General features: G+C 49.4%; 1 protein-coding gene across 1 annotated transcript; it reads right to left on the bottom strand.

Annotated features, from left to right (window-relative positions):
• Positions 1 to 9,866: 9,866 nt before the first annotated feature.
• On the bottom strand, positions 9,867 to 24,480 carry ZNF469 (zinc finger protein 469). The gene has a single exon (XM_050922583.1). The coding sequence runs from the start codon at positions 24,478 to 24,480 to the stop codon at positions 11,326 to 11,328; it is 13,155 nt and encodes a 4,384-aa protein (XP_050778540.1). The 3' UTR covers positions 9,867 to 11,325.
• Positions 24,481 to 25,520: the final 1,040 nt, after the last annotated feature.

The raw sequence follows: 25,520 nt of genomic DNA on the forward strand, positions 1-25,520 counted from the left end.
GAACCCCAACGCTGTATGTGACTAGATCCCCCCGGCCTGCAGTCTGGGACTGGGCCCGCTGTGCACCCTGACTCTCTCCCCCACTTACCCCTGCTTGCCAGGAGCTGATCAAAAAAGGGAACAAACAAGCTACAAGCCAAAAACTAGCCACCAAGCAACTCACAAGCCAATTAAGCCAAAACCAAGCCCAATTTCTGCATTTTTGCCCGCAGGTTTGGCATGTCTGCTGGCGTATTGTCTCACCTAGCTTTTGAACCCAACTTCCAAACCAATCCAGCAGGCAAAATCCTGGGCTGGATGTTCCACTGGTGCCAATCAGGAGAGCAGCAGTGGAGTCGGGGGGCAGATCCCAGGTGGGTATGAAGCAGCGCAGCACTCGTTGTAGTCAATGGACTGGATCCCCAGCAGTGTAAAAGTCAATGGACCTGCATCAATTGACACCAGCTTAGGATCAATGAAACTCCACTGATTGACACCAGCTGAGGATCTGCCCCTCTGTCCCTAGTTACAGATACTGTTGGGTCAGTGTCTCCTATGTCTGCTCAGATCTGAACTGCATCTGACCTCCCAATTACACCCAGCCTCTCCCCCTGCCTTCCCCGACACAAGTCTCTCTTCTCCCCGGGTAGTCGCTGCGCAGCTAGAGTTAATCTTTCGCTGCAGAAAGCAAACCAGCTTTTCCTTTCTCATTGGAATTACGTTGGTGGAGGCCTGCAATCTTCTAAGTGTCAAACATACCAGAGCTGCTTGGTGATAATGGAGGTCTCAGCAAACTTGAGGGCTTCAGGGAACTGAGTCTGACTGATGGACAGGGGGTTTCTTTTTCCCAGGCAAGAGCACCGAGCTGGGATTCTCCCCTGCTCCCGCACGGGTCCTGCTGTGCTGCTTATTATGCATAAGCCATTTTCTGAGCTGAAATGTGAGGGGCGCTCAGGTTCCATGGCTCAGAGGAGACAAAAATGACACATTTTGCCTGCAAAAGGGAAAGTAGGAAATCAAGTATCTCCCCATCTGTAAACACTTCCTTGTCTCTTGCCCAAAAGCCAAGTCACAGAACCAAAGCCTGCGTGAGCGTAAGCGGTTTGCCGTCCCTGGGGCATGGCAGGGGTCGGAGCTATGGAAGGGAGAAGGCAGAGAGATCTGATTCACAAGCTGCTAATGCTACCCTGAATGGAAGTTACCAGTGGTCCAGATCCAGGCACACAGGGCACAGTTTTGCTCTCAGTTACTCACTGCAGTGAAATCCTGTGCTGCAGATGACAGGTACAGTTAGTACCAGATGAGTCACACACACACACTGAGAAGACTAGAACGCTGGACCTTTAGTTCCAAAACCCGCAGGCACCTGCTACTGGAACGAAAGGAGTTCCCTGTTCCTGGCCCATGCTGCCAGGGTCCAGGTTTTTACAGAGTTTGGGCATTGTGGCGGTCAGCAATGCAACGCCTAACTGATTTAGGCATCTAAATCTCATTTTCAGAAGCGATCTGATCCCATCCACTGTCAATGAGATGTTGGCTCCTAAGCACCTCAAACCCCTTCGAAACAGAGATTTAGGCTCCTAAATCACTTAGGTGTTGCACCGCTGACTGCAGCAACACCTCAATGCCTTTGAAAATCGGGTCCTAGGTCACCCACCTTTGCTGTGGGGCAGTGTAAGGAGGCGCCCTGGCTCCCCGCCGCGCCTGAGAGGGACGAGCCAGAGCAGGCGCCTCAGTGGGCGGAGTCAGCACGGCCTGTCCCCGCCCCCCGGAAGTCAAGGGGCGGGACAGGAAGTATAAAAGCCTGGCCCCAGCGCTCAGTTGGGCGCAGGCTGCCGGAGAGGACAGACGCTGGTGCCCAGGCTCCGCCGGGCCCAGCCTGCCCCGCGCCTGCTACCCAGAGGAGCGCTGGCTGGACCTGCCCCGCGGCAACTATCCAGAGGAGCGCTGGCCGGACCTGCCCCGCACCCACTATCCAGAGGAGCGCTGGCCGGACCTGCCCCGCACCCACTACCCGGAGGAGCGCTGGCCGGACCTGCCCCGCGCCCACTACTCAGAGGAGCGCTGGCCGGACCTGCCCCGCTCCCACTACCCAGAGGAGCGCTGGCCGGACCTGCCCCGCTCCCACTACCCAGAGGAACGCTGGCTGGACCTGCCCTGCACCCACTACCCAGAGGAGCGCTGGCCGGACCTGCCCCGCGCCCACTATCCAGAGGAGCGCTGGCCGGCCCTGCCCCGCGCCCACTATCCAGAGGAGCGCTGGCCGGCCCTGCCCCGCGCCCACTATCCAGAGGAGCGCTGGCCGGACCTGCCCCGCTCCCACTATCCAGAGGAGCGCTGGCCGGACCTGCCCCGCGCCCACTACCCGGAGGAGCGCTGGCTGGACCTGCCCCGAGCCCACTACCCAGAGGAGCGCTGGCCGGACCTGCCCCGCTCCCACTATCCAGAGGAACGCTGGCTGGACTTGCCTCAGACCCGGAACCCGGAGGAACGTCGGCCTGACCTGCCGTGTGCCCGATACCCCGAGGAGTGGCCTGAGCTTCCCCACGACCGGTACCCGGAGGAGCCCATGGTCTGGGACCCCCCAGACGACGCTGGCAAGGACCAGGTACCCAGAGAGGGGGAGGTTGGAAGTGGCCCGGGGATAGCCGACCTTGGTTTGGCTCCTGAAGAGCCCGAAACCATGTCAGTGTGTTGCGGCCAGGATCCCCACTGACCGCAGCGGGTCTTGACCGCTGCTAGGACCCCGGGCTGGAACGCAGTGGAGTGGGAGGGCCTGCGTTCCCCCTGCCACCCGTAACCGGGTGGCAGACTCCCCCTCTTCCCGCCTATTGCCGCTGCTCTGCCCTGATCCAAAGGGCCAGAGCGAACTAGACTTGTGTTTGGTGTCCCGCCCTGCCAAGGGCCCGGGCTGATACTGTGTTTGCTCAGCCCCGCTAGAGGCCTGAGCCTGAACTGTTGCTGCCCGCCCTGTCCAAGGGCCGGGGCTTATTGACTTTGAGAGCCCTGACCCCGGCTAGAGGGCCGGGGCTCTACCCTGTTTACAGACCCTGTACCCCGCTCAACACCTGCCAAGGGCTAAGCCTACCCGGACTGCAGAGCGTAAGGAGGCGCCCTGGCTCCCCGCCGCGCCTGAGGGGGACGAGCCCCGACACAACCGGCTTACACGCAGTCACCAGAGGGGCATGTAACATGCCCCATCCCTCCCCACCCGGAGGCAGAAGCCAGTCTTATAGCGTAGACAGATGCCTCTGCCCAGGTAGGACGGGGGCCAGTGCCAGTACATTCAGACACATACAATTCACTGAAATCAGTTAAGTACAGGCTGGCTTTAACTGACCTCTTAGACGCCCTTTTAACTATTTTGTCCTGGGAGTCGGGTTCCCCTGTAGCAAACGCTGCCAGCCAAAGGATGTTTCTAAACTGGACCACAAGCTGGCCGGGCTGCACACCAGTCCCTTTTCTGCAGCTCCCGGCCTGCGGCGTCTTCCCGCGGCACGGATGTGCTGTTGAGAGCGCTGAGGAGGGTGGGCCCACGCGGGAGAGGCTGTTGTTGACTTGCCGCTGAGTTGTCGAATGTGCCGAATCGTTCCTACTCGCTAGGGAAGAGATGCTTTGTTTAAGGCCAGAATGAGTGAGGACGGATGGCACCAAGCCAGCTGCCACATCCCCTGGAGCGGAGCCAGTGTCACGGGGAGCTAGCGGCCAGTCTTGGTCTCGTTAAAAAGAAAAAGTGACTTGTGGGCATTTAAAAGGCCTTGACCCATCCTGTCCTTTCCCCTGCCCAGCGCAATACCTACATCATCATCGGGGGCAGAGCCAACTGGAGCAGCAGCTGGCCGAAGACGACGGATCAGGGATGGATCATATTTTTGCTTCCAAGACCCCCAGGCCTAAAAGATCCAGGAAGGAAGAACTCTTGCCCTCTGTCCCCCAGTAAAAGATTTGAGGTGGGGCAGCCTATGGACAGAAGGACAAGGGTAACAGTAACAACAGCCCATGGTTATTTAGGCTAGCGACATGCAGAACCAGACTCTGCAGCCCTTAGTGAGGCTGGCTACCGCCTCGCTCTGCACATTGCTCCCCGGGAGTAAGGTACCGCCTAGCGTAGGGTGGCTTGAGGGAGGCTGAACAAAATGTCCCCTGGGAGACAATCAGAATGACTGACCGACAGCATCAAACCCTGATGCTTCCGTGCCCTGCAGCTAAATTTGTTGCTTTCCACCGAGCTGTTTTCGAGGCACTGCCAGAAAGAACCTGGAGCAGGAATTAAAATGCAAGAGCAAACAGGAATGAAATATTCCTCTCTCTGGTGGGCTTGTAGCCCTGGTGAAATAGAGTCAAGACAAAGCATAAAAGTCCCATTTCCAACTCTATAATATTTCCTGCCAAAACCAACTAAAACGTGCTGCTCTAAATTTTCTGCAAAATTCTTCTGAGGTTATTTTTCCCTTAAATTAAGCCATACTAATTATTTTCAGCCGGCTTTATCTCCACTCTGCAACACACCAGGAGGGTGCAGGCAGCAAGCATTTTAAGCCTGCATAAACAAAAGAGGAGTTTGGAAAATAATTCTATCAATTAATCAAATTAATCCTGCAGTTTTAGTTACAAGCCCCAAGTGGCAGGGATTCTAGCCTGCGGTTACAAGCTATCTCTCATTGACAGTGTTTAAATGTTATGATTGCAACAGTAATTAAAGAATATAATATGCTCACGCTCTGTGCCAGCCTCCTACCTTCAGACCTCAGTGCTGTGCAAGCAGAGGTCACCTTGAGGACAAACTGATACTGACCAAATTGTGCCAGCTGCGTCCCTCTCCCTCACGGACAAGACACCAGCATCGTTTCACTTCATTACCTTCCAAGCTCTGAAATGCAGTAGCATCTTGTTGATCTGCATATCACTAAACCTCATAAACTATGCAAAAACATTGGGGGGCTCTTTGCAAATGGTTCAGAGATTTTAAAGCCAAATCAGATCGTGGGATTATCTAGTCTGATCTCTTATATATCAGAAGCCAGAGAATTTTATCCCATTACCCCTGCATTGAGTCCAATAACTTGAGTTTGCCTGAAGTGGATCTTTCAGAAAGGCTCCAGTCTAGATTTTAAGACATCCAGAATTGGAGAATCTACCACCTCCCAGCAGATAGTGCAGTGAGTTCTCCTGTGACTCAGGTTTCATTACGTTTCCACAACAGACCACGATGACACAATCAGACATTCAAACTAAAGTGCACTTGACCAAATGACATGAAGAAAGGGGTTCTAAGGTGCATGGCCCTGGCTCTTTGACCTGCTTGTTAATTTGCCAAATTCATTCATTTGTAGTCTGTGTCCGAGCCATTATGGAGGACGTGCTGCACAAGGAGGGAAATAGCGCCAAACTCCCCTGGGATGTCCTACTGATGAAGTTTAAAGGCCACCTCTGGCCAGTCCTGCACAAGAGTACAGGTCAGGATTCCCCAGCTTGGTGTTATTATAAGGACCAGCCATCCCAAACCCGAGCCTCAGATATGGGCCAGTTCTCCGGAACCCGATGGTAGTATGGCCCAGCAGTCCAAAACCTAATGTTAAGTAACTATAGACAATATATCTCTAACTGCCATCTAAGTAACATTGTTGTTATATATTGGACTGGTATGAATCATACATGACTGTGTATGATCATTCCATACACATATATGTAATTTACATACCTGATAAGCTAGCACACATGAGACATGCTGGCCCTTTCCATATGGATTGAGCCCCCCAACTTGGTGATGTTCACATGCGGCTTTGATTTAGCCCTGACAGAGATCTGAAGCCCGGAGTCAGAGGTCTGGTTTTGTTCCACATCTGTTTTTTTCCTCATTTGAGGCAGTAGGTCATCTCAGCCCCCTTTCTCCTCCCAAACCCTTTTTGTGCAAACTGTCCTGGCAGCAGCTGGTTGCTCTAAGTGTCACATGAACGACAGTTGTCTCTGGGGAGATGTGATCATTTGCTGATCTGATCATGCACCAGTACAGCTGTGACTGTTCACTGCATTATCAATTTCAATGGGATCTGTGCATCTAAATCCAGTAGGCAGCTTTGAAAACTTCAGACTTCATGAATTATAAGCCCTATTCTTTGGGCTCTGGGGAACACACCTATATGAACAGGGTGTAATGCCATCAATCAGACACTGTCCCAGTCTTCTCAGGAATGAGCGTTTCTATGAGGCTCCCTACCCATTTTAGAAAAAATGCTGGCAACTCCCATTTGTGTTGGGGATGGGGCTGATGGACTGAATGTTAACTGATGTGAACTATCTGTCTGGCAGCTACCATATCTCATGTTACTTGGACAGTTCCCAGTGATACCCCCAAGTGGGGGAAACATCCACATGACAGCACGTCCTTGAATCCCACTCCCAGCCTGTTCCCTGGAGTTGTGGGGGTCACAGTGCTCAACACGTGGGGCTCATGGCTCTGCAATATCAGGAGAGGCATGGTACAATGTTAGAGCAAGACAGCTGGAAGTCAGGAGACCTCAGTAACGCTCCTTGCTCTTCCATTGACTTGCTGCATGATCTAGGACAAGTCATTTTATCCTTCTGACCGTCAGCCACCGCTATTTCAGTCCAATCATGACCTGTAACCTCCTCTCCCCTCTACTGTTCACTATTGCAGTCACCCACCCAGCACTGCCAGTTCATGTCCTTCCTGACCAACAGTCCCCTCTGCCACTGTGGAACTGGCCCCCTCCTTTCTCAGCTCTGTAGGTGCCCCTCAAGCTTGACCTGCTGCCCCTTGCTATTCCAGCCCTGGGATCAGCTACATAGCTGATTCATCTCCATACTATCTAGGGGAGGATTTTCTATAGAATTCATTACCAGGCAAATTAAGTCTGCTCCATGAGGTCCCTACTGGACTTAAGGACGTTCCCTAGTCAGCTGGAGGTGGAAGGATATTTGACCATTTAAGCTAAGTGCTGACTGAAGCAGGATGCTGTGGCTTTGCACCACTTACACAAAGGGGGAGCAGGCATCCACGAGGAAAGGCGAGGACAATGACCTGGCCAATTATTCCAAATTTACCATTACACAAAGTTTCCCATTACTTTGGTCTTGCCTGGGTTGCCTTTAAGCCAGCTACTTTTTATCCAGGTAGCTTTCTCCTTTGGGCATTGTGAATTCCTTGTGATGGTGGTGGTTGCATCCATGGAAGAAGAGACACTCATTTGGGTGAGATAGGTGCACTGCTGGCAGAAGAGTCCACGAACAGTAGCAAGATGCCCAGTGATCTTATGTGGCTATTGCAGTAACTGGAGGCGACCATAACACTCCATTGCACGCTGCAGAGAAAGGACTTCAAGGGTGAAAAGCAGTTGTCCATCACCACACTTTGGGTCATGACGGAATGACTCAAGCCAGTGTAGTACGCCGGCTACCTCACGTAAGCTGGGAAGCAGTACACTGTGGCTGAAAGTCAAGTAGGATGAGCATTGAGTTGTGGCCTCCATCCAAGGTCATGAGGAGGCTGTCTTGGAACCACAAAAGCTGACCCAGTCTGAAGCCTGATTGTGAGGCATCCAGGATGCTGGTAGTGGTCACACATTGTTGTCACATTGGTTGTCACACCTTTCTCAATGACTTTGCCTAGGAATGGGAGGTCTGACACTGGGCAACAGTGGGGGAGCTTTTCTGCATCTAGCATTGGCTTTAGAGGAGTGGGTGTGTTTCTCAAACAGGGCCACTTCTCGGCAGGTGGGACTGGTCCTTTCTGTTAGGAGCAGACAGAGTGGTTCTCTGCTAGTCGTCATGGCTCTGCTGCAGCTCCATTACATCTCAGGGCTTCTAGCACTTCATTCTGGGTGACCAGGCTGAGCTACGGCTGGGGGCGGGGGGCTGGAGGCAGGGGCAGTGCAATGATACCCACTAGGATACAACGACTAGCGAGGGGTGAACCGCAGAAGGGTCATTTTTGTTTGAGAAAAGCACGCAGACGTTGAGATGCTGCTTAATCTAACTTACTGCATCTGCAAAACTGGCCGGGGATGATCATGAGGTTTCGCAGGATTCCAAGCGCCTAATTCCGCCAGTGCAGCTGGGTGACTTGTGGGAACAGATTCTTGTCTTGCTGCAGGTCAGATCCTTGATCCTCCTAAAAGTGCAGTGGAGGGTGAAAGTGAAAAATGAATGAGACAAAATCTAACTAGCCTCACTTATCTGATCTAAACCAGTCTGACCACCTGCAAAACTGACCAGGGCAGTCAGAATCCTCATGTTTCAGGGCATAAGTTATGGGTCAGGCAGAAATTCTCTTGTCCCCCTTCTGGTATTTCAGACACAGGTGCATTATGGGTTTTTTTTCCTGAAGCAGCTGCCATTGCTAGAAACAAGCTATCAAACTAGGTGAACCACTGGTGTTCTGGTGTAGCAGTTCCTATGGACACTACATCACAGTTCTATTTACTGAACTAATGGATGCCGTGGTCATGAATTGTGGGGGTATATAAACCTACATGTCACACAGTGATTTAGTGCATGTAATCTGTGGGCTGTAGACTCAGGTACAGTGAAGGTGAAGGAGGCAGAAAAAAGACTCAGGAGCATTAAAAACAGAACAAAATAGACTTTCTTGTAATTTTAGGTCCCATAAAAATGGCAATAATTTAGGTAATCAGTTGACGATAATTGCCTGCTAAAGCCAAACCCCCAGAACTAGAATAAGCCTTTATCCAATTCTCAGGCTGGTAGTGGGCTCTGCTGAAAACCAAGCTTCCCCAGCAAACCTTTGCCTGTGTTAACTTCCCAGGCTACACTAAGTCACTGGAACAGGCTTTTGTCTAAGGCAAGCTTCCCAGCTGAGCTCCATCTTTGAAATCTACAGCTACCTCTCTCGGCGCTAGGCTTCCTGCCCGGAGTCTATCACACAGGCCTCTGGCCAAGTCAAGCTTCCGCGCTACACTGATTCTTTTAAAGTGGGGGCAAATTTTATAGTTCTTTAACCCAATCCCAACTAATCTCCAGCCAATCAGTAATCACTCTCAGTGATGGTCCTCTCCTCACAAGCCAGAAAGGCCTCTGTGGGTCGGCCGCCTTCACAGTCTGACTGCTCGCTTCCCAGTACATCTTATCGAACCTCATCTTGAATCCTGGCAGCGATGGTGCCGTTGTGGACCAGGCAGCATGGCCCAGTGGACAGTGCACTAAGCTGTTTTGCTTCTAGTCCCAGCTCTGGCACTGACCTACAGGATATGACCTTGGATAAGTCTTGACCCTTTTGTTTCCCTATATGCAGCAGGAGGAGAACTAACACTTATCATTTCTGGGTAAAGTGCTTTGAGAGGTCTGGATGACAAGCACAATAAGTGAGATAAGTGTTATTTAAAAACTCCCATCCAGCAACAAGAGGAACGATGGCCTAGTAGTTAGGGGCTTGGAGCCTGAGAGATGCAGGTTCAATTCCGTGCTCCAACCTACAATGCCTTGTGGTCTTGGACAAGTCACTCATCTCTCTAGGCCTTAGTTTCACCATTTTTTAAAGGGGGATATTGGCACTACCTTACCACAAAGGGGTGCTGTGAGGACAGATACTGTGATAATGGGGCCACCTTAGGTGGATAGAAGTCATCTAACCTAGCAAGCTATTATTTTAGTGGTTATAAGACCACACCAGATCCTAGTGTGTGTGTACCTGCACATGCGCGCGCGCGCGCACACACACACACAGAGTAATAAACAGTCTCTGGCTGCAAACTCCCAGCAAAATTGGGGAGTGTGTGTGTGTATGCAGTGCAGGAAAGAAGAAGAAAGAAAAACATCTGACAAATTCCCTGGAGTCAGGGGGTTTCTGTGAAAATATTGGAATATATTTGAAAAGATTAATTAGGTATGATTTTACAGTACCACCCCATATTTTCATCTCATACTTTATTTAACAATATTAAAGAGGCACTTTAATAGCACACATACGACATAATAAAAAGGCATTTCTTGCTCTCTTTTTCCTCTCTGACAAAATATCAAAATAAAAACTTTTGACATAACACATTGCACCCAAGGTAAATTACCGACAATAGTTTTTTATACAATACAAAGGACAGTAAAGATACATATTAACAGGATAAAGCCTCTTTTTTTCCTTTTAAAACTAAAAAAAATTTTTTTGTTTGCAGGACAGACGCAAAGTACTCTATTTGTTCATATCACATCAGTGCATTACTTCACCTCCTTGACTTGGGAGTATTTCAAAAGTATTTAAGTATCTTCCATGTCCTCATTTGCACCTGAGATTTCTTTCTGGTTCAAAGTTCAGTTGTATACCTGCTCGATAACATGACATAACCTCTTTAACACTATGGAGTACCAGCATACAAGATGTTATAAAACGCTTTGTTTTCCTGCTTTGATTTCTTTTACAGGTCACTGCTACTTCCTATCTGTTCCCTTTTATTTTTAAATCAAGGAAGTCTGTATTCACATTACAGAATAAAAATAGCACCAGTAACTGCATAGTAAAAAGCTGATACCTATATAGCTACTAAGTCAATACAGTAAGATAGTTTAGAAGTTATACCGTTATGGTCACTTGGACAGTACTATTCTGGTCTGGTAAGTTGGCACAGTTTTATCCGTGAAACAAAAAAAGTTTGTCACAAATGTCAAGGTGCAGTTCGCTAGCGTTATTCTCATTTTTCATGCATTTACATCATCTACAGTGGTCAAATAAGGGCATCAATGTTTGAAACACTGTAATAGGCCCACGCAGCAAGCAAGCTAGTTCATTATTTTCTTGGCAATGTAGAAAAAAATTCTTAGGAATGGCTGTCAAAATATGTGGCACTTGATTCTTAATTTAATTTTTTTTTAATTTATCATGTCATAGGCCAGTTCCCAATTTAATGAATTGTACAGGATTATTTGTGCAAAATCTTTAAAAAAAATTGCTTTCTACAGTGTACTGCACCTTCTGAATAAGACGTCTATGGAATGAAGTTCATCTCTTCAAGTACTTTGTACAAAGATAACACAGAAGCAGTCTCAAAAGGGTCTGAGATTTGCAAGTATCCTTATAACCTCAGCACTTCTGCAATAAAGCAATTGCTCTTGACGATTCAGTCTGCCCAAAGCGATTACAATTTCAGTTCATGAAAATCATCAGCAACATCAAAGTTCTAGCATTTGCATGATAAATCAGGTGAATTAAAGTAGATTAGTAGACACAAAGCAAACTATTTCACAGAGGCTGCAGTGCAAGTTCATTTAAACTAGACAGAAAAATCATGCTACACAAATGAATTTAATGCTTTGATAATTTTTCCCTTGCAAACCCCATGAAAGCAGCTGAGGATCACCATAAGTCACTTTCATAAATTACTCTGAAGTATCTCTTCTTAAAGGAATTTTAAAGCTCGTTAATTTCTGTCCAAACAGTTGGCTTAGGAGATTGTTCTGGGATTCGGCTGTCCTGTAATTGTGAGAGTCAGCAGGTTTAGCACCTTGGACAGCTCTGTGTCTGTTTAAAGAGCTGTGGAAGGATGTGGTGGGCCCTTTGGCTAGGAGATGGTGAAAGGTTTTCCCCAGGATGTCCTTCTTACGCTTCAGGTCTCCATTGGAATGACGGTTAGTCACCTTCTTCTGATTGTAGGTGTCCAGCGCCATCTTTTTCAGCTGGTTGCCAACTCCTGACATTTTGGGCTTGGGGATCAGCTTGTTGCAGTGCATTTCCCTCTTCCCGGGGGAAAGGGCAGAAGCCTCATTAGTCCATTCGGCTCTTTTGAGCTCTCCAGCCCCGTCACTCCTCCCAGGACCCGGTGTTCGGGCTTTCTTCTTCTTCCCATCTCCCTCAATGTTCTCCCTAGACGCTGAGCTGCCTCTGTGACCCGAAGATTTGTGCTCTTTTCGCTTCTTCGGGTGCAGCTTGCCAGGCCCATTCAGAGCCGGCTTGTCCAAGGATTTACCTGGATCCGAGTGGCTGTGTTTCACAGCATTGGCCACTCCCTCATCTTTGAGTTGACTTGAGAACCTGTTTTGATTGCATCCTATTTCTCTGACACTGGCATTGGCATTGCCGTCTTTGGCACAGACACCTGTCTCAGGCATGGCCTTTTCTTTTAGTGAGCAGGATTTCTGGATCTCCTCTGTGCTGCCCAGATTATCAGTTGCAGCGGAGGGAGCTTCGCCACTCACTTGACTGCCTGTAGTTTTCTTCTGAGGGGCTGAATCTTTGGCAGCCCTGTTTAAAACAGGTGATGCTGTCTTGTCCTTCAGAGGCAGAGAGGGGTAGGCAGACTCTGAATAATTGGCCTTGGATGCAATTTCCCTAGGAGCACCATCTATATTCGGGCTGCTCCACAATGTTTTATGAGCGTCCTTGGCCAGTGGAGCTTCTACTTTTGGTGCAGAAATTTCTGGGATTTTCTTAGCTAGTTTGAGGAAAGGGATCTCTTCGACAGGCTCTTCTCGTGAACTGGGATTGTCCAATATCCGCACCACATGTTCTCTTTGATTGCCCGTGGTTGGTTTTGCTTGGCCATCTGCATGCCCATGTTTCTCAGTGAGATGAGGTGGAGATAGCTTTCCGTCCATTGCCTGGTTATGAGCTAAATTAGCAAGGTCCATTCGAAATTCAGAAGAGTCCAGGAAAGGAAGAGGCTTCCCATCAAAGGCTCCTTTGTCTAGTTCTTCAATGGAAAGCATTGTGGTGTAACTGAGCTCTGGATCACTCACGACAGCCTGGGGCAGAGGAGACAGGCATGGGGGCGGTGGGAGGGTATCGAACTGAGATTTTTCCATTTCATCCAGGAGGTCTGAGAAGTCACCCACAAGGTCTTCTGTTTTCACAGAGGTTTGGGGCAAAGTTGCTCCAGGGTCATCACTTGTTTCAGGGCAGGACTCACTGGGAGGTGGTAAAGGCACATCAGCTAGCTGCAGTTCATTACTATGGTCAAAGTGCACAGGTGAGTTGTGTGGATCCAAGCTGCCATGGTGTGTGAGCTTCCTTTTCTTGCGTGGTGGCATGTCCATCCTTGGATAGTTTTCCTCTTTGATTTTCTCATTGCCATCCTTGGACGAGATGCCAGGCCTCATGACCCCTCTGAATTTGAAAGTCTTGTTGCTTCCCGCCAGGTGTTTCTCCATGTGCCTGTCGTACTGTTCTTTCTTAGAGAAGGTGTAGTTGCACATGCTGCATATAAATGACTTTTTGATGACATGCATGACATCCGCGCAGAGCTCACATGCATACAGCGTGGTGTGCTTGATCTCCGGCTCCTCTGCTATCCCATGATCTTGACTGAGGTGACTTCGAAGCTCTTTTGTTTCCAGATAGAACATCGGGCACTTGTGACACAAGTAAATCTTCTGCAAGCTGTGCACCACTAAGTGGCGCTGGAGCTTGAAGGGCTTGGGAAATTGTTTTCCACAGTGATGGCAATCTCTGGAAGGATCCTTGCAATCCGGATGCATGGGGACAGCTTTCTGAGTGCTTTCACCTTTTGGCATATTGCCTGGAGATGGACTGGCAGGCCCTTTGGAAGAGCTGGAGGTGGAGGAAGTTAATTTAATTCTGACACTGCTTTCCAAGGTGTCTTTAGTTACCTTTGCCTCTTGGTCGGGGGGTGGCTCTTTTAGGCTCTTGTTCTCTTTGCTGGCAAGGTGTTTGCTGGTGGAATCCACCAGCTTGGATGACTTGCTTGGTTTCCGATACATGATGGTGTTCAGGAAGTGGGTGACCGCAGCATTGTCCTCGCTGAAGCAAGTGGGCAGACCCATCGCTGATTTCTGAGCCTGACCTTTCCGAGCAAACTGCGTGGCGTGCTCTCTGAGATGCTCGTTATACATCCAGACATCGGAAATCTCCTTCAGGCACATTCCACAGGCCCACAGGCCAGCTTTGTTTTTTGCATGCTTCTCTTTTAAATGGTCCCTCAATTGCTCCCTTGAGCTGAATTTGCGCTGGACACACATATAGCAGGTAGGTGGAGGGGAAGGGTTATGGGTGAGTTTGTGAAAGTCCAGTTCCCCTAAGGTGAGAAACCACTGGAAACATACTTTGCATTTGTATTGTTTATCCTTAGTCTTGATGTTCATATCATTGCGATTTTTGCCTGGCTTTCCATCTTCTAGTTTATTTTTGCTGTGTTTGCTATGCTGGCTTGGCTTCTGCTTGAAACACACCATGCTTTCATCCAAATGGCCAGGATTATCTTTGCAAGGGCTGAAAAAGCACATGTCCTGCATCTTGAACTTTGCACTCAACATCTCAATGTCAATTGTATGAAACTCAGGTGAGCCTTGGTCCTCATTTATCTTGCTGTTGAAGTGTTCCTCTTCCAGCTCCGGGGGTTCTGGGCTAGTTTCTGCTATTGAATGTTCATTTTCAAGCTCCGTAGGGGACTTGAACAGTACGTCATCAGCAGGAAGATTTTCTGCCTCCTTTTCAAGACTTCCCCAAATGTTCATGTTCGGAATGTTTTCCATCTGGTTGTTTTGGCAGAGGAAGGTTAACATGTTATCATCCTCCAGGTCAATGACCTCCTTCCTTTGGCTGTTTTTCTCATAATCTGGCTGCAGTGCAATATTTGTGGAAGCGTTGGAGCTGGCATCACACCCCTTTGGCTTACTGCTGTGACACATGTTTAGCATCAAGGCATCGTCAATGGAGATGGTTTCATATTCACAAGGATCATCCCTGGTGACACAGAAAGAGCTGGTTTCACTGAGATCTGAAGCCAGCCGGATGGGAAAGAAGTCTATGGCACCCACTGGCCTGACATTTGTATCAGTGACAGGTTTGGGTTTCTTGGTTCGTTTCCCATACACGCGCGTGCACTTCCTCCGGGTGAACTGGTTGTCCCTTGGAAACAGCTGTGCGAATGTGACGTCATCATCAAATAAACCCTGCAGGTCTGGCTCAGTTGCATCACCAGTGCAGGACTCCTTTCTCTGTAATAACTCTCCCTTTCCCCAGGGCTTTGACTCTGCCGAAAAAGGGCTGTCATCAGAAGCATTTTCCAACATGCCTTTAGTGGGATCCCTGTTGGCTGTTTCAGATTCACAGGTTTCTAAAGACAGATCTGGTCTGGCAGGACTCAAGGGATGCCTGAAGGCACTACTATGATTCCCATGATTGCTCTCTCCCAAGGAATTCTCATGTTCCTTCACATTTGTGCCAACACCACCATCATGCTGTTCTTTGCATACCTTGCTCAACCCCTTCTCCACTTGCTTCATAAACCCACTTGCCCATTTCTCTTTGGCCGGTGCCTTTTCTCCTTGACTTGGATCTTCCATCTGCTTTTGACAGCTCACGGGGACCTTTAGTGACTCCTGCTTGTCTGTCTCCATGGAAGAGACGACCAAATCACCCACTTCATCTGCATGCTTAACTATGCAAGGTGACCGTTTTGCTGTGTGAGACTGCTGGGGTGAGCATGACCTGTCTTGTTCCTCTGCTGAGATGCAACTGCCTGGCTCAGCCAAATCTTCAATCACATTTGACAGACTAGAGTTGATTCTACTGGAAAGAACATTGGAAGGACCATCAGCAGCATTCTTCTCCAGGTTGGACAATCCATTGACTTCACTTTCATTGGGAAACATATTTACTTCCCTTCTTGCTTTTCTACTCTGTTTCTTCTCTAAATTTCTATTTATCCCTCCAGGATCTTTGCTTTGGCTTCTTCTGCCTTTTCCCCGTTTATTTGGTTGCTTTTTAAGCCCAGGCTTTTCTGTCACTGATTCATCCAATTCCCCTGTCTCTGAGCTCTGACATTTTGTCTTTGTTTCTTTACGCAGAATATCTGTGTGATGACGTTCATGGCACACTTCAAGCGATATGACACTGAGGTCACTGAGCACTCTACTAACTACTTCTTGCATTTGTGGATTGGGCTCCTTCTCTTGACCTGCACATGTTTTCTTGGAGACGTGTCCAATAGCGCTGGTTGGCATTTGTGTGCTATTCATTCTCTCCTTGGCAGTGGCCTTTATGCTTTTCCTAGAGACTTTCTTGGACATTTTAGATGTTTTCTCCAGCAAATTCAAACTGAACTTTGAAGTTTTGCTCGGCATCAATGTGCCATCATTTTTTGTCCGATGCTTTACAGCTTTGTGCCTGGTCAATCCTGGTTTGGATCTAAAAGATGCAGAACAAATATCACAAGTGACTTGGAGGCCATTTTGTTTCTTTTCTTTCAGATGCCCGTTTCTGGATGCATTTGGCATATTTTTAAACATGCCACTCTCCTCTTCTTGCTCCATGTTATATAACATACAACTGCTGTCTCCTCCAGTACTCTCTGCCCCATGGCTTTCCAAGTCATCTCCTTTTGAATTATTTTCTCTATTATCCACATTTTTGGAGGGGTCACTAGGTATCATCTCTGGCACCTCTGTAAACCGGTGGACCTCTTGATCAACAGGGCCAGAATCTGCTGTCCTTTTACAGGCAGTACTTACAATAGTTGGGATCTGTTGCATGACAAAGCTATTGCATGAGGCCTCTGGCTCATTTTGATGTTTATTTCCATTATAATGGCACTTTTTAAGCTCCTTTTCTTGATTTAAGTTTACCTCTCCGTCTCTTTCTCCAACTGGCGAAAGATTAGTGGGCTGCATTGAGTAATCTTTGGTTTCTGGTGTGGGCTGACAAGCATGGATGCCCTGCAGAGGCATTGACTGAGAATTAATAATCGTCTCTGTGACGGTGCATGTCTTGCTTCCTTTATAAAGAGGGCATAACAGCTCAGCACAAGTGCTTTCCAGCAGCCCATCACCAATGTCATTTTGCTCCAAAGGTGGCATGCAGGGAAGAATACAGTCGTTCATTTGCAATTTCTGGGGGCTTTCCAGCTCCAAACCAGAAACTGCCAGCTCACCGGGGCATTGTGGAACATGAGGTTCTGCCGGTCCTTCTTTTTCAGACTGCTCAAAATTAGTTAGAATGTCTTTGGCAGGACAATGACGAATGTTTCCAATAGCATCCAAAGGTGCGGGAGCAGTGGTGTTGCATTGCTGAAGAGTGGGTTGAAAGACACGTGTGTCTTTCCATTTTCCTTGCTCTAAAGGATTTTGGGTAGAACAGCAAACTAGATTTTTCTCTGAGTCAGAGTTGAACCTTTTCACAATAAATGAACTTGACTGAGTCTCTGTGTTAAGCACAGGGGCAGTGTATCTATCCTCTCCCGAGAGCTGCACACTGAAGTCCGAGAACTCTACATTTTCATTATTACTGTTCTGCAAATATCTGTGGTGAGAAAAGCTAGTTTGCAAAGGCAAACTGGCCAGAGAGTCCTCTTTGGAGTGACAAGCGTCAAGGACCTGCTTTTTCTCTCCATTGCCATCTTCAGGAAGCTGAGCATTTACTGAACAGATGTTAGTTTCATGCAACAAATTATATTCCTGGTGAAGATCTTCAGAAGGATTCAAAGAGCTAGCAGGACCCAAACATGCACTGCAAGGAAGCTGTGTCTCATGTCCCACCTGGTTATTGGTTGACCCTATGCATTTGGTTTTTATGGTGCATGACAACTGCATTTGATGACTAGCTCCCTCAGACCAAGCATTACCTTCAGCAGCGCTTACTTTTAGTGTCTCTGTCAGTGCATTGCTTAATGTTTCTTTCTCAAACAAACTATGGTTTAAATAGGATTGTCTGTGGTTTTTAAATGCCAAGGTTGCTTTGTTTTTATCTTGCTCTTGCTCCTCCACAATCTGATCAGCTTTCCTTACCTGCCCTAGCAATGGGGTTACCGTTGCGCTGCTGCATGCTGAGAGGTTATTATGCTCTTGTGATACGCCATCTGCACAGATATTAATGTCACTGGGCTCTGAACATTCATCTGCTAAGTGCTGCAGCTCTGTTACATTATTGTGCAGCTTGTGGTTCGCAAATGTGGATTGCTCTGCAGTGTAGGTGTCTGTTTCGTTGAACGACTCCAGCTGTTCACCTGCCTCTGCAAAAACTCCAGTTTCTTCTGATGTAGTAGCCATGCTCTCTGCTTCTCCTTCCATGGGCTTGCTCCCCTCTATACATGCATGATGACATACTGAATTCTCGCCTTCCAAGCTGCCCAGGCCTTCCTCTTCCTGCTCAGACTGGATATTGGCATTTGAAGGTTGGTGATTGGCAGAGAGCAGTACTGGGAAGCATGGCATCATCAGCTCTTCTTCATTATTCTTGACTGTCCGGGCAACAAACAGTTGGAGCTGCTGTAATGGGTTTGCGGTAGTTTCTTGGGAGGCTAGCACCTTTTCTGAACCACAATCAGTCTCTTTGGACACACTCAGTATATCGAATAATAATGCCTTCTGGTTGCTAGCCTTGTCAAAGGGCCCTGGGGTTTGGTAGACTTCAGGATCCTTACTTTCTTCAGTCTCTTCCAATAAAACAGATCCATTGTCATCACCTTCAAAGTGCAGCGAGATTTTTAGCACTTTGGGTGACTCGGCTTTGTCTAGAGGGCTTTCTTCTGAGTCCATGTCATTTTTGGCATGAGAAGACAAAGCGAGATCCAAGGTGGGGACCCGATCTTCCTGAAACCCAAATTCAGATTTCAGATTTGGAATGTGGCTGCTGAAAGATTCCAGCTCTGGAGGATCATCAAAGGTTTTATCCATTTTCCCTGGCTCGGAAAACCCGTCAGCTCCGTGTTTACCTGGCAGGGACGGAAAAATATCATGTTTATTTAGTTCAGCTGCCTCTAGAGTTTTAGGGAACAAGGAATCAGTAACAATGGCAGGGCTTTTTATCATATGGTTTGTGTAGATTGGAGCCTCTAATTTGTCTGGCATGCATGAATCAGGGATAACCTGGGAAGGTTCATTCTCCATCTCTCTGGAGTCACTTTCCTTGGAAGTTTCAGCATCCTTCAGAGCTTCCGGGAGCTTATCGCAGGCCTCTTTGGAACAGAAATGATCTACAGAGATTGAATCTTCAGCAGCTGGTGTACACATGCTTGATTCTAAAGAACTAAACTCTGCTGGGCAGAGCCAAGAATCCTGGTGGTTCTTATAGTTGCCATCTATGTTGGGAACTGTAGGCTTCTCATTCACTAAACTTTGCCCCACACAGACTTTTGTGGAAAGAAGGTTTGTATTCCCAAGGGCATCTGTCAAGAACAAATCCTTTTCATTCCCTGTCTCTTGATCCACGTGTATAGGTGAAAATTGGTCAGTTGCTTTTCTCAGCTGTGTGCCGGTGTGTTGCTCAGATGTCTGACGGACTTCGGATGGCTCATTATTTAATTTGCTGGTTTGCAGCTGACTTTCCAGTTCCGTAACTAATCGCTTGATCTCCAGTTCATCATCTGATATATTGTTCATAAAAGCTACATTATAATCTACAATCCTGTCTGCCAAAGGTAAAGACATTTGATTGTGCGTTATGGCTCCCTCATCTGGGAATTTCTTAGCTAATGGCTTTTCCACCGAAAGGGTATGAAACTGACCAATGTCTTCTGACAAAATTGGAGACACTTCCTCCATTAGACCCCAGTCCTTCTCTTGAAGAAATGGAGGATACTGCTGCTCAAATGGCATCGTTTTGCTGGGTGGATTGCATCCAAATGGGACATAATTGTCCTTACTTGTGGCGACGCTGCCGTATAATGGAGTATCAAACTCAGCTACGGGAAGTTCTCCGAATATTGAAGAGGAGTCAAAGCCAAGAGGGGAAGACACTTTGGTCTGCTGATTTTCTGAGGCAAAGGGGGTGAAATCAGAGTGCTTCTGCTCAAATGAACTGGTGCTAATGTCATCTTGGCATAAGTACATATTGTTAATGTGTGAGGCCCCCACGGCTGGAGGCTTTGAGAAAAGGTTAGGATCATAGCGACTGGACAGGTCTTTGTGGTCATAAAGTGTGTCGTCAGTGCTCACATAGGTATCGGGTCCTTTGATGGCTAGCATCACTCCAACAGGATCCCCATTGTAACAGCCGACTGGAGCAGCATAATCTTTAGGGTCATCACAAAGTCCATGTTCCTTTAAGTACTTGATTCCAGCAGGCGAATAGGTAGCGCTCACCTGTCCAGGGCTGGCATCAATACCAATGTGAGAGGGAGGAATTAACTCTTCTGTATTGTAAGTGAGGGTGTCCTCATTATAAGCAGCAAATGGACGCCTCTGACTGGTCATTGTCAAATCAGTGGAATCTTGAGCACCTGGCTTAGGTCTCGCTATCTCACCTGCATGGCTAGTGGCTCCTTTCTGCTCTTCTGTGTCCTCCTCACAGTAAAGTCTGATGGGACCCTTGTTGAAGGCATCTCTGCTGTGATGTTGTTTTTCTTTGCTTTCTGGTGAGTTTTCCTCGTTCATAGAACCTGCCGGAGAAATGCATGACCTATCACTGCGATGTGTCGTGGAGGCAGTCAGCAAATATTTGGCTGAGCCAAACCTCCTTGTCCCTCTGGAAAAGCCCACTTTGGTTTCATTGCTCATCTTTAGAGTCTCTTTATCAAGAAGGCTCAGCGAGTTCCTTGGAAGTGGTGTGATGTGCTCAGAACTATCTGGGTATCTTCTGTTCTGGACGCTTTCATTCTCGTTGTCAGAGTCGGCCCTTTCAGTGCTTGGGGGGCTAGCGCCAGTTTCACTGGACAAGCTAGTGCTATGACTGCTGCCGGTGGACGATCGGCTGCTTCGTCTTCGGATTCTGGCTGCAATGCCATCTTTCTTTATTGCTTCATTGCTTGGGGCCCGCCTGTGCTCCTGACCATCTCTCTTCTGGCTATAGGTCCAGGTTGGCTCTTTCTCTTTGGTCCTCTCCCCTCTCCCTGAGCACCTCTTGCTAAAGCTGTGCTTGGTCCGCCCATTCGATGCGGACCCCAGCTTCTTTCTGCTGTGCAGCTTGGCATACACCACCCCTTCGTCATCTGAATCCGAAATGTACTCGTACTCGCCGAATTTACTGTCCTGGGCTGCCGGCAGCAGCTTCTCAGTGGCTCTGGAGACCGGGGTGTTCTTATCGCTCTTCGCATGGAGCTTGTGCAGCTTGTTTTTCTGCTGCACGATTTTATGAATGAGCTCCTTGCTCCATGTGCCGCTCCTCGGCTTCCGCTTTTTCACGTCCTTCATCGGGAACCGCAGCAGCTTGGGGTTCTTATTGGCAGGCCCTGGGGTGGTACCACTTGGCCTGATTTCACTCTTCAGATAAGCATCCTCACTAAGGCTTCTGGGCTGGTTTTTATCAGAGTCAGGTTGGGTCATAGTCACTGGAGTAACAGAGCCACCATCACCCTTCCTCCCCGTTTTCAGCTTGGTATTCTTGTCAGGCTGTGCTTTATCAGTCGTCACCCGATTTGCAGCCTTGCTCTGAGCCAGCTCCTTGACACTGGATTTCTCCAGCCTTTTGTTCCCCCGGTCTGTGAACTTGCCTGCCAGTCTCCTCTTAGGAACATGCTGCGTCCCCGGTGTTCTGCTCTGAGCCTGCTCTCCGCTGGGATGATCCTCTTCATAATAACAGATGGCTTTCGACTGACTCGCTGGCTTCTTGTCCTTCCCCGCGTGCTTCAGTTTGTTCTCCGAGGCTGGGTCATCCTTCACCTTGTGCGGCATCCCGCTGCCCGTGCCCTTCACTGACGTGAGTTCCTCATCAGCAAACACATCTATGAAGCTACTGTCAATCTCAGGGTTATCGGACTGATACTCCAGCCCATTCAGCGCTTCCGTGATCAGACTATCCAGCTTGGCATCATCGATTTCTAAGTCGGAAGCAGTAAGTGGCAAGGAATTTGTGGTTAGCCCATGAAATATGTGGCCTTTCAGCGGGTCCTCCTTTGCCTCCCCTCTGCCTTCCCCGTCTAACGGGAAATTGACAGGCTTGTTTAACGCGAGCAGGTGTGAATGGGTGTCGGGAGAAAGCGATGGCCCTGGCCTGGCTTGAGAGTGTTTCGTGGACTCTAGTGGGAGCTGCTTCCTGGCCTCAGCCCCCTTGGAAGCATCTCTCATTTCGCCCTGGAAAGCCACATGCGAGCTGCAGAACTGGCGGTGCTCCAGGAAGGAGGAGAGGTTGCTGTAGTTCTGGTCACACTGCTTGCAGGTCAGCAGCACGTCCAGCTGGTCCAGGCTTGCGCTGCTCAGCGAATTCGCCAGCAGGTGATGGGAGGAGTAAGGCGGGGGAGGCGGTTCCCCCTCGAAGGCATCCAGGCAGCTCTTGGCCATGTCAACATCTGGCTTATGGAACTGGGTCTCCGGGAGGCATTTAAGAAGGTGCTCGTCCTTTGGGGTGTCCAGGGGGAAGTGGAAGGGCTTGATAGAGTCTGGAGGGTGGTAGTGGAGTGAGCTGGAGTTCAGGATGTCCGCGGGGTGGCAGGGATGGTGAAAGAAGGGTGCTGGGGTAAGTGCTGCAGACAGCTGGCTGTCTTCGAAGTTGTGGTTGACCGGGCTGCTGGACATAGGCGAGAGAGAAGAACACGTGCTGCTGCAGGTGGGGTTGGGGACAGGTGATGGGAGCGGAGACTCACATGGTGAAGCTGCCACCAAGGCCGATGGCGGCAGAGCCAATGTCGGATTGGGAGAGCTCCTGGAGGTGGCTGGTGGCACTGTTTGGTTCATGCTGAAGAAGAGGGGTTTGCTCCTGGAGCCGCATGTGGGAGACCCAGTGTCCTTCCCACCATCAAAGGAGAAAGCGTTCGTTGAGCCGCAGCTCTGCCGGGTGGGGTCCCTCCTTTGCACCAAGAGACCCTCTCCTGCCAGGAGCTTTTGGCTGTGATACCTGGGGGTGCCTTTCTGCAGACTGCTGCCCCCTGGCCATTGCGAGGTGCCCAGGGGGAACGGGAATTTCTGGCTGGTGAGCTGTCTGGATAGCTCTATCCTGTCCTGGCTGGGCACTGCAGAGGTGAGATGTATTTGCTGCCATGGCATCCTGGAGTTTTTCTGCACGTGCTGCCTCTGCTCAGGGCTGGACTGGCACTCGAATGAGAACTGACTTCCAACAGGGTTTGAATAAGGTGCTGAAGTCTGGTCCACAGGCGAGAACGCCTTATTTGCTCCATCCCAGGTTTGCAAGAGCCGGGGGTGGGCTTGAGGTGCACTGGGCATGCTTTTCTCAAAAGGCACCGATCCTGGGCTTACGCTGCTCACCGGGGAACCGCAATAAACTTTGTTCTGAAAGTGCACTTGGGGTAGAGAGTTCTGTGGCATATTCCTTCGCAGAGAGCTACCTTGGGTCAGTATCCTTTGACTAGGTCCATTGTCTTTCAGTGAAGGCTGCCCCTTACTCACTGGCTTTGGCATACTAGTTGCATGTAAACTAGGTGGGAAAACAGATTGGTTTTCTTGGAAAGTGCTTGGAGTTTGGTCGATAGCACCAGAAGAAGAGAGAGCACCACTGAGCTCACCAGAATGCTCATTCCTTCCTTTGTAGCAAGGCAGAGGGGACTGCTGCTGGACCCCAGGGGCCGAGGAATGTAGGAACTGAGCTGGTTGAGAAGACAGGCCATATGTCCTGCCCTCTGGGGCTACGGTTTCGTAGGAGCCGTTGCCCAGAGCCTCATCTTGCCAGTCCCTGGAGGAAGAATGAAAGCCGAAAGCACCATGAATCACCTGGTTAGTTGCCAGCGAAACATCCATATAATCTTGGCTGGTAGTGTCATTATGGAAAGGATCCTTTGCTACGTCATGCAGCGGCTGGAAGGGGTATTGAAATGGCAAGGAGCCCAGACAGTGCGTGCTGGCTTTGCCACTCTCGGGGAAGGGGTATGGTTTCTGAGCAGAGATACCATAGCTAGCACCCGGGAAGTTTTTGTCCGGTGAAGGCCAAGACTTATTCCCATTTGCCTGGAACTCTAAATAGTGTAACTGCCCGTTAGTGCCAGGGTTTTTATGCGAGAGGCCAGCCGACGGCTGTCCTTTCCCGCTCTGATTCTGGCGTGCAGCGGCTGGTGTGTGTGAGGTATAGTTGCCGGAGGTGAGGCTGGAGGAGACCTCCGGGAAGCACTGGTTGAAGCTCAAGTCCTCTTGCTTGAGCTCTGCCTCCCTCTCGGGGATGCTGGGCACATGGAATCGGTAGCTTCCCAAGCTGGGTCCTCGGCTGATTTCTGGCTTCTTGGGTGGAGTGACCTTCTGCTGGGGGTAGGCGATGCCAATGGTGGGGTTGGACCGAGAGTTGCTAATGCTTAGCCTGTAGAGCTGGTGGTGACTGCGCTCCGCTTTCCCAGACCGCCGGTTCTTATCCCTCACTCGGCTCTTCCCTGTGGGAGACTGCGGGCTCCCCATGACGCTGCCCCACGAGCCATTGCTGGAAAACTTGGGCTTGTTGTGGAGGGACTTGAAGTCGATCTTGCCTGCTTGCTGCGGCCTGATCACAGCTTCCCGTTGGCTGTGGGGCTCTTTGTCCTTGACGTTGGGGAAGTGGGACCCGCTCTCGGTCCCGTTGTGCAAGCACAGCTCCGAGGTGTCCAGGGAGCTGCCGTTAAACTCCCCCCCACCTTTCCCACTGAAACGTTCAAAGGCAAAGTCTTTGTCTTGATCTTTGGAGCTGGACTCAGTATCACTGACGGCATAAACATGCTGGGTCTCTCCTGTCATGATACCGAGGGGCAGGGCTAGAAGGCACTCGTTTCCCTTACATCTGTGCGATTAGATCCTTCCTTCACGAGCATGGTCTCTCGTTGGTAGGTGGCTAGGATGAGGCTTGGTTAAATAGGCAGGGGTACCCTGCTCCCACATCTATCCTGGTTACTGGGCAGGTCTCGCTGGTAAAGAGTACCTGGGATTCGCCTCATGCTTCCAGACAGGACCTACAATAGAGAAAAACCCCAGTGAGTCTAAGCAGGACAAAGGACATGGGCATGTCTAATAGCACAGAGCAAGGGGAAGCCACAGCTCAGCCAGGGGCTGGATTCTCCCGTCCCATGCCTTGTGGAGTTAGCCACGCCTGGGCACAGAGTGGGTTTTCAATGCTACTATCCTGATTTGCCAGTGTTTGACCCCCACCCCCTGCACAGATGTGAATGATGGCACAAGGAGCCAGGTGGGATGGATCAGGTCCCTCGGGGAGTGTATTTCACCCGTATCTTTCCAGGGAAGATTTTGGGCAGCCTGACTTCTAGCTAGCCGGAGATGGATGACATTTCTACAACAGAAGAAAGCAGTTTGGCTCCTATATCTGTCGCCACCTGGGAGCAGAGTGATTAGAATATTGGCTTGGGGAAGAACCTCAGCAGGATTTCAGAGAAATTCTTCTGACAAGCTTCTCTCCCCGACTGCAAAAGCCCCTCAAACATCCAGCTTTGCAGAGGGCATTATAAGCCTTTTTGGCAAAGCATGCTAAGGGAGGCATCTTTTCTTCCCTTGGAAGCTATTTCTGTGGGCTTATTAGCAACGTAAGCAGAGAAAGATGACAGAAGAGCTCCACCTATGGATTACTGGCCTTGATGGGCAGAAGCAGGCTCGGCACTTTGGCATTCCTTTGAGCGATGCCCTGGAAACAGAGAGCTCGCCTTTCCCTATGCCCGGCCCGCCCCCTGCTTTCCAGCTCTCCTTTTGACATTCTCCCTTTGACTTCCCGGACTTCCCACAGCTGCAGCTCCTGCGCTACCCCAATCTTGGAGACAGGAGCTTTGGGC

Source organism: Gopherus flavomarginatus, chromosome 14, assembly GCF_025201925.1.
Source record: "Gopherus flavomarginatus isolate rGopFla2 chromosome 14, rGopFla2.mat.asm, whole genome shotgun sequence".
NCBI classification, from domain to species: Eukaryota; Metazoa; Chordata; order Testudines; family Testudinidae; genus Gopherus; species Gopherus flavomarginatus.

What these genes read in the sequence shown, in the direction of transcription:
- ZNF469 (XM_050922583.1), bottom strand. Translation starts at nt 24,480, where the DNA reads ATGACAGGAGAGACCCAGCATGTTTATGCCGTCAGTGATACTGAGTCC.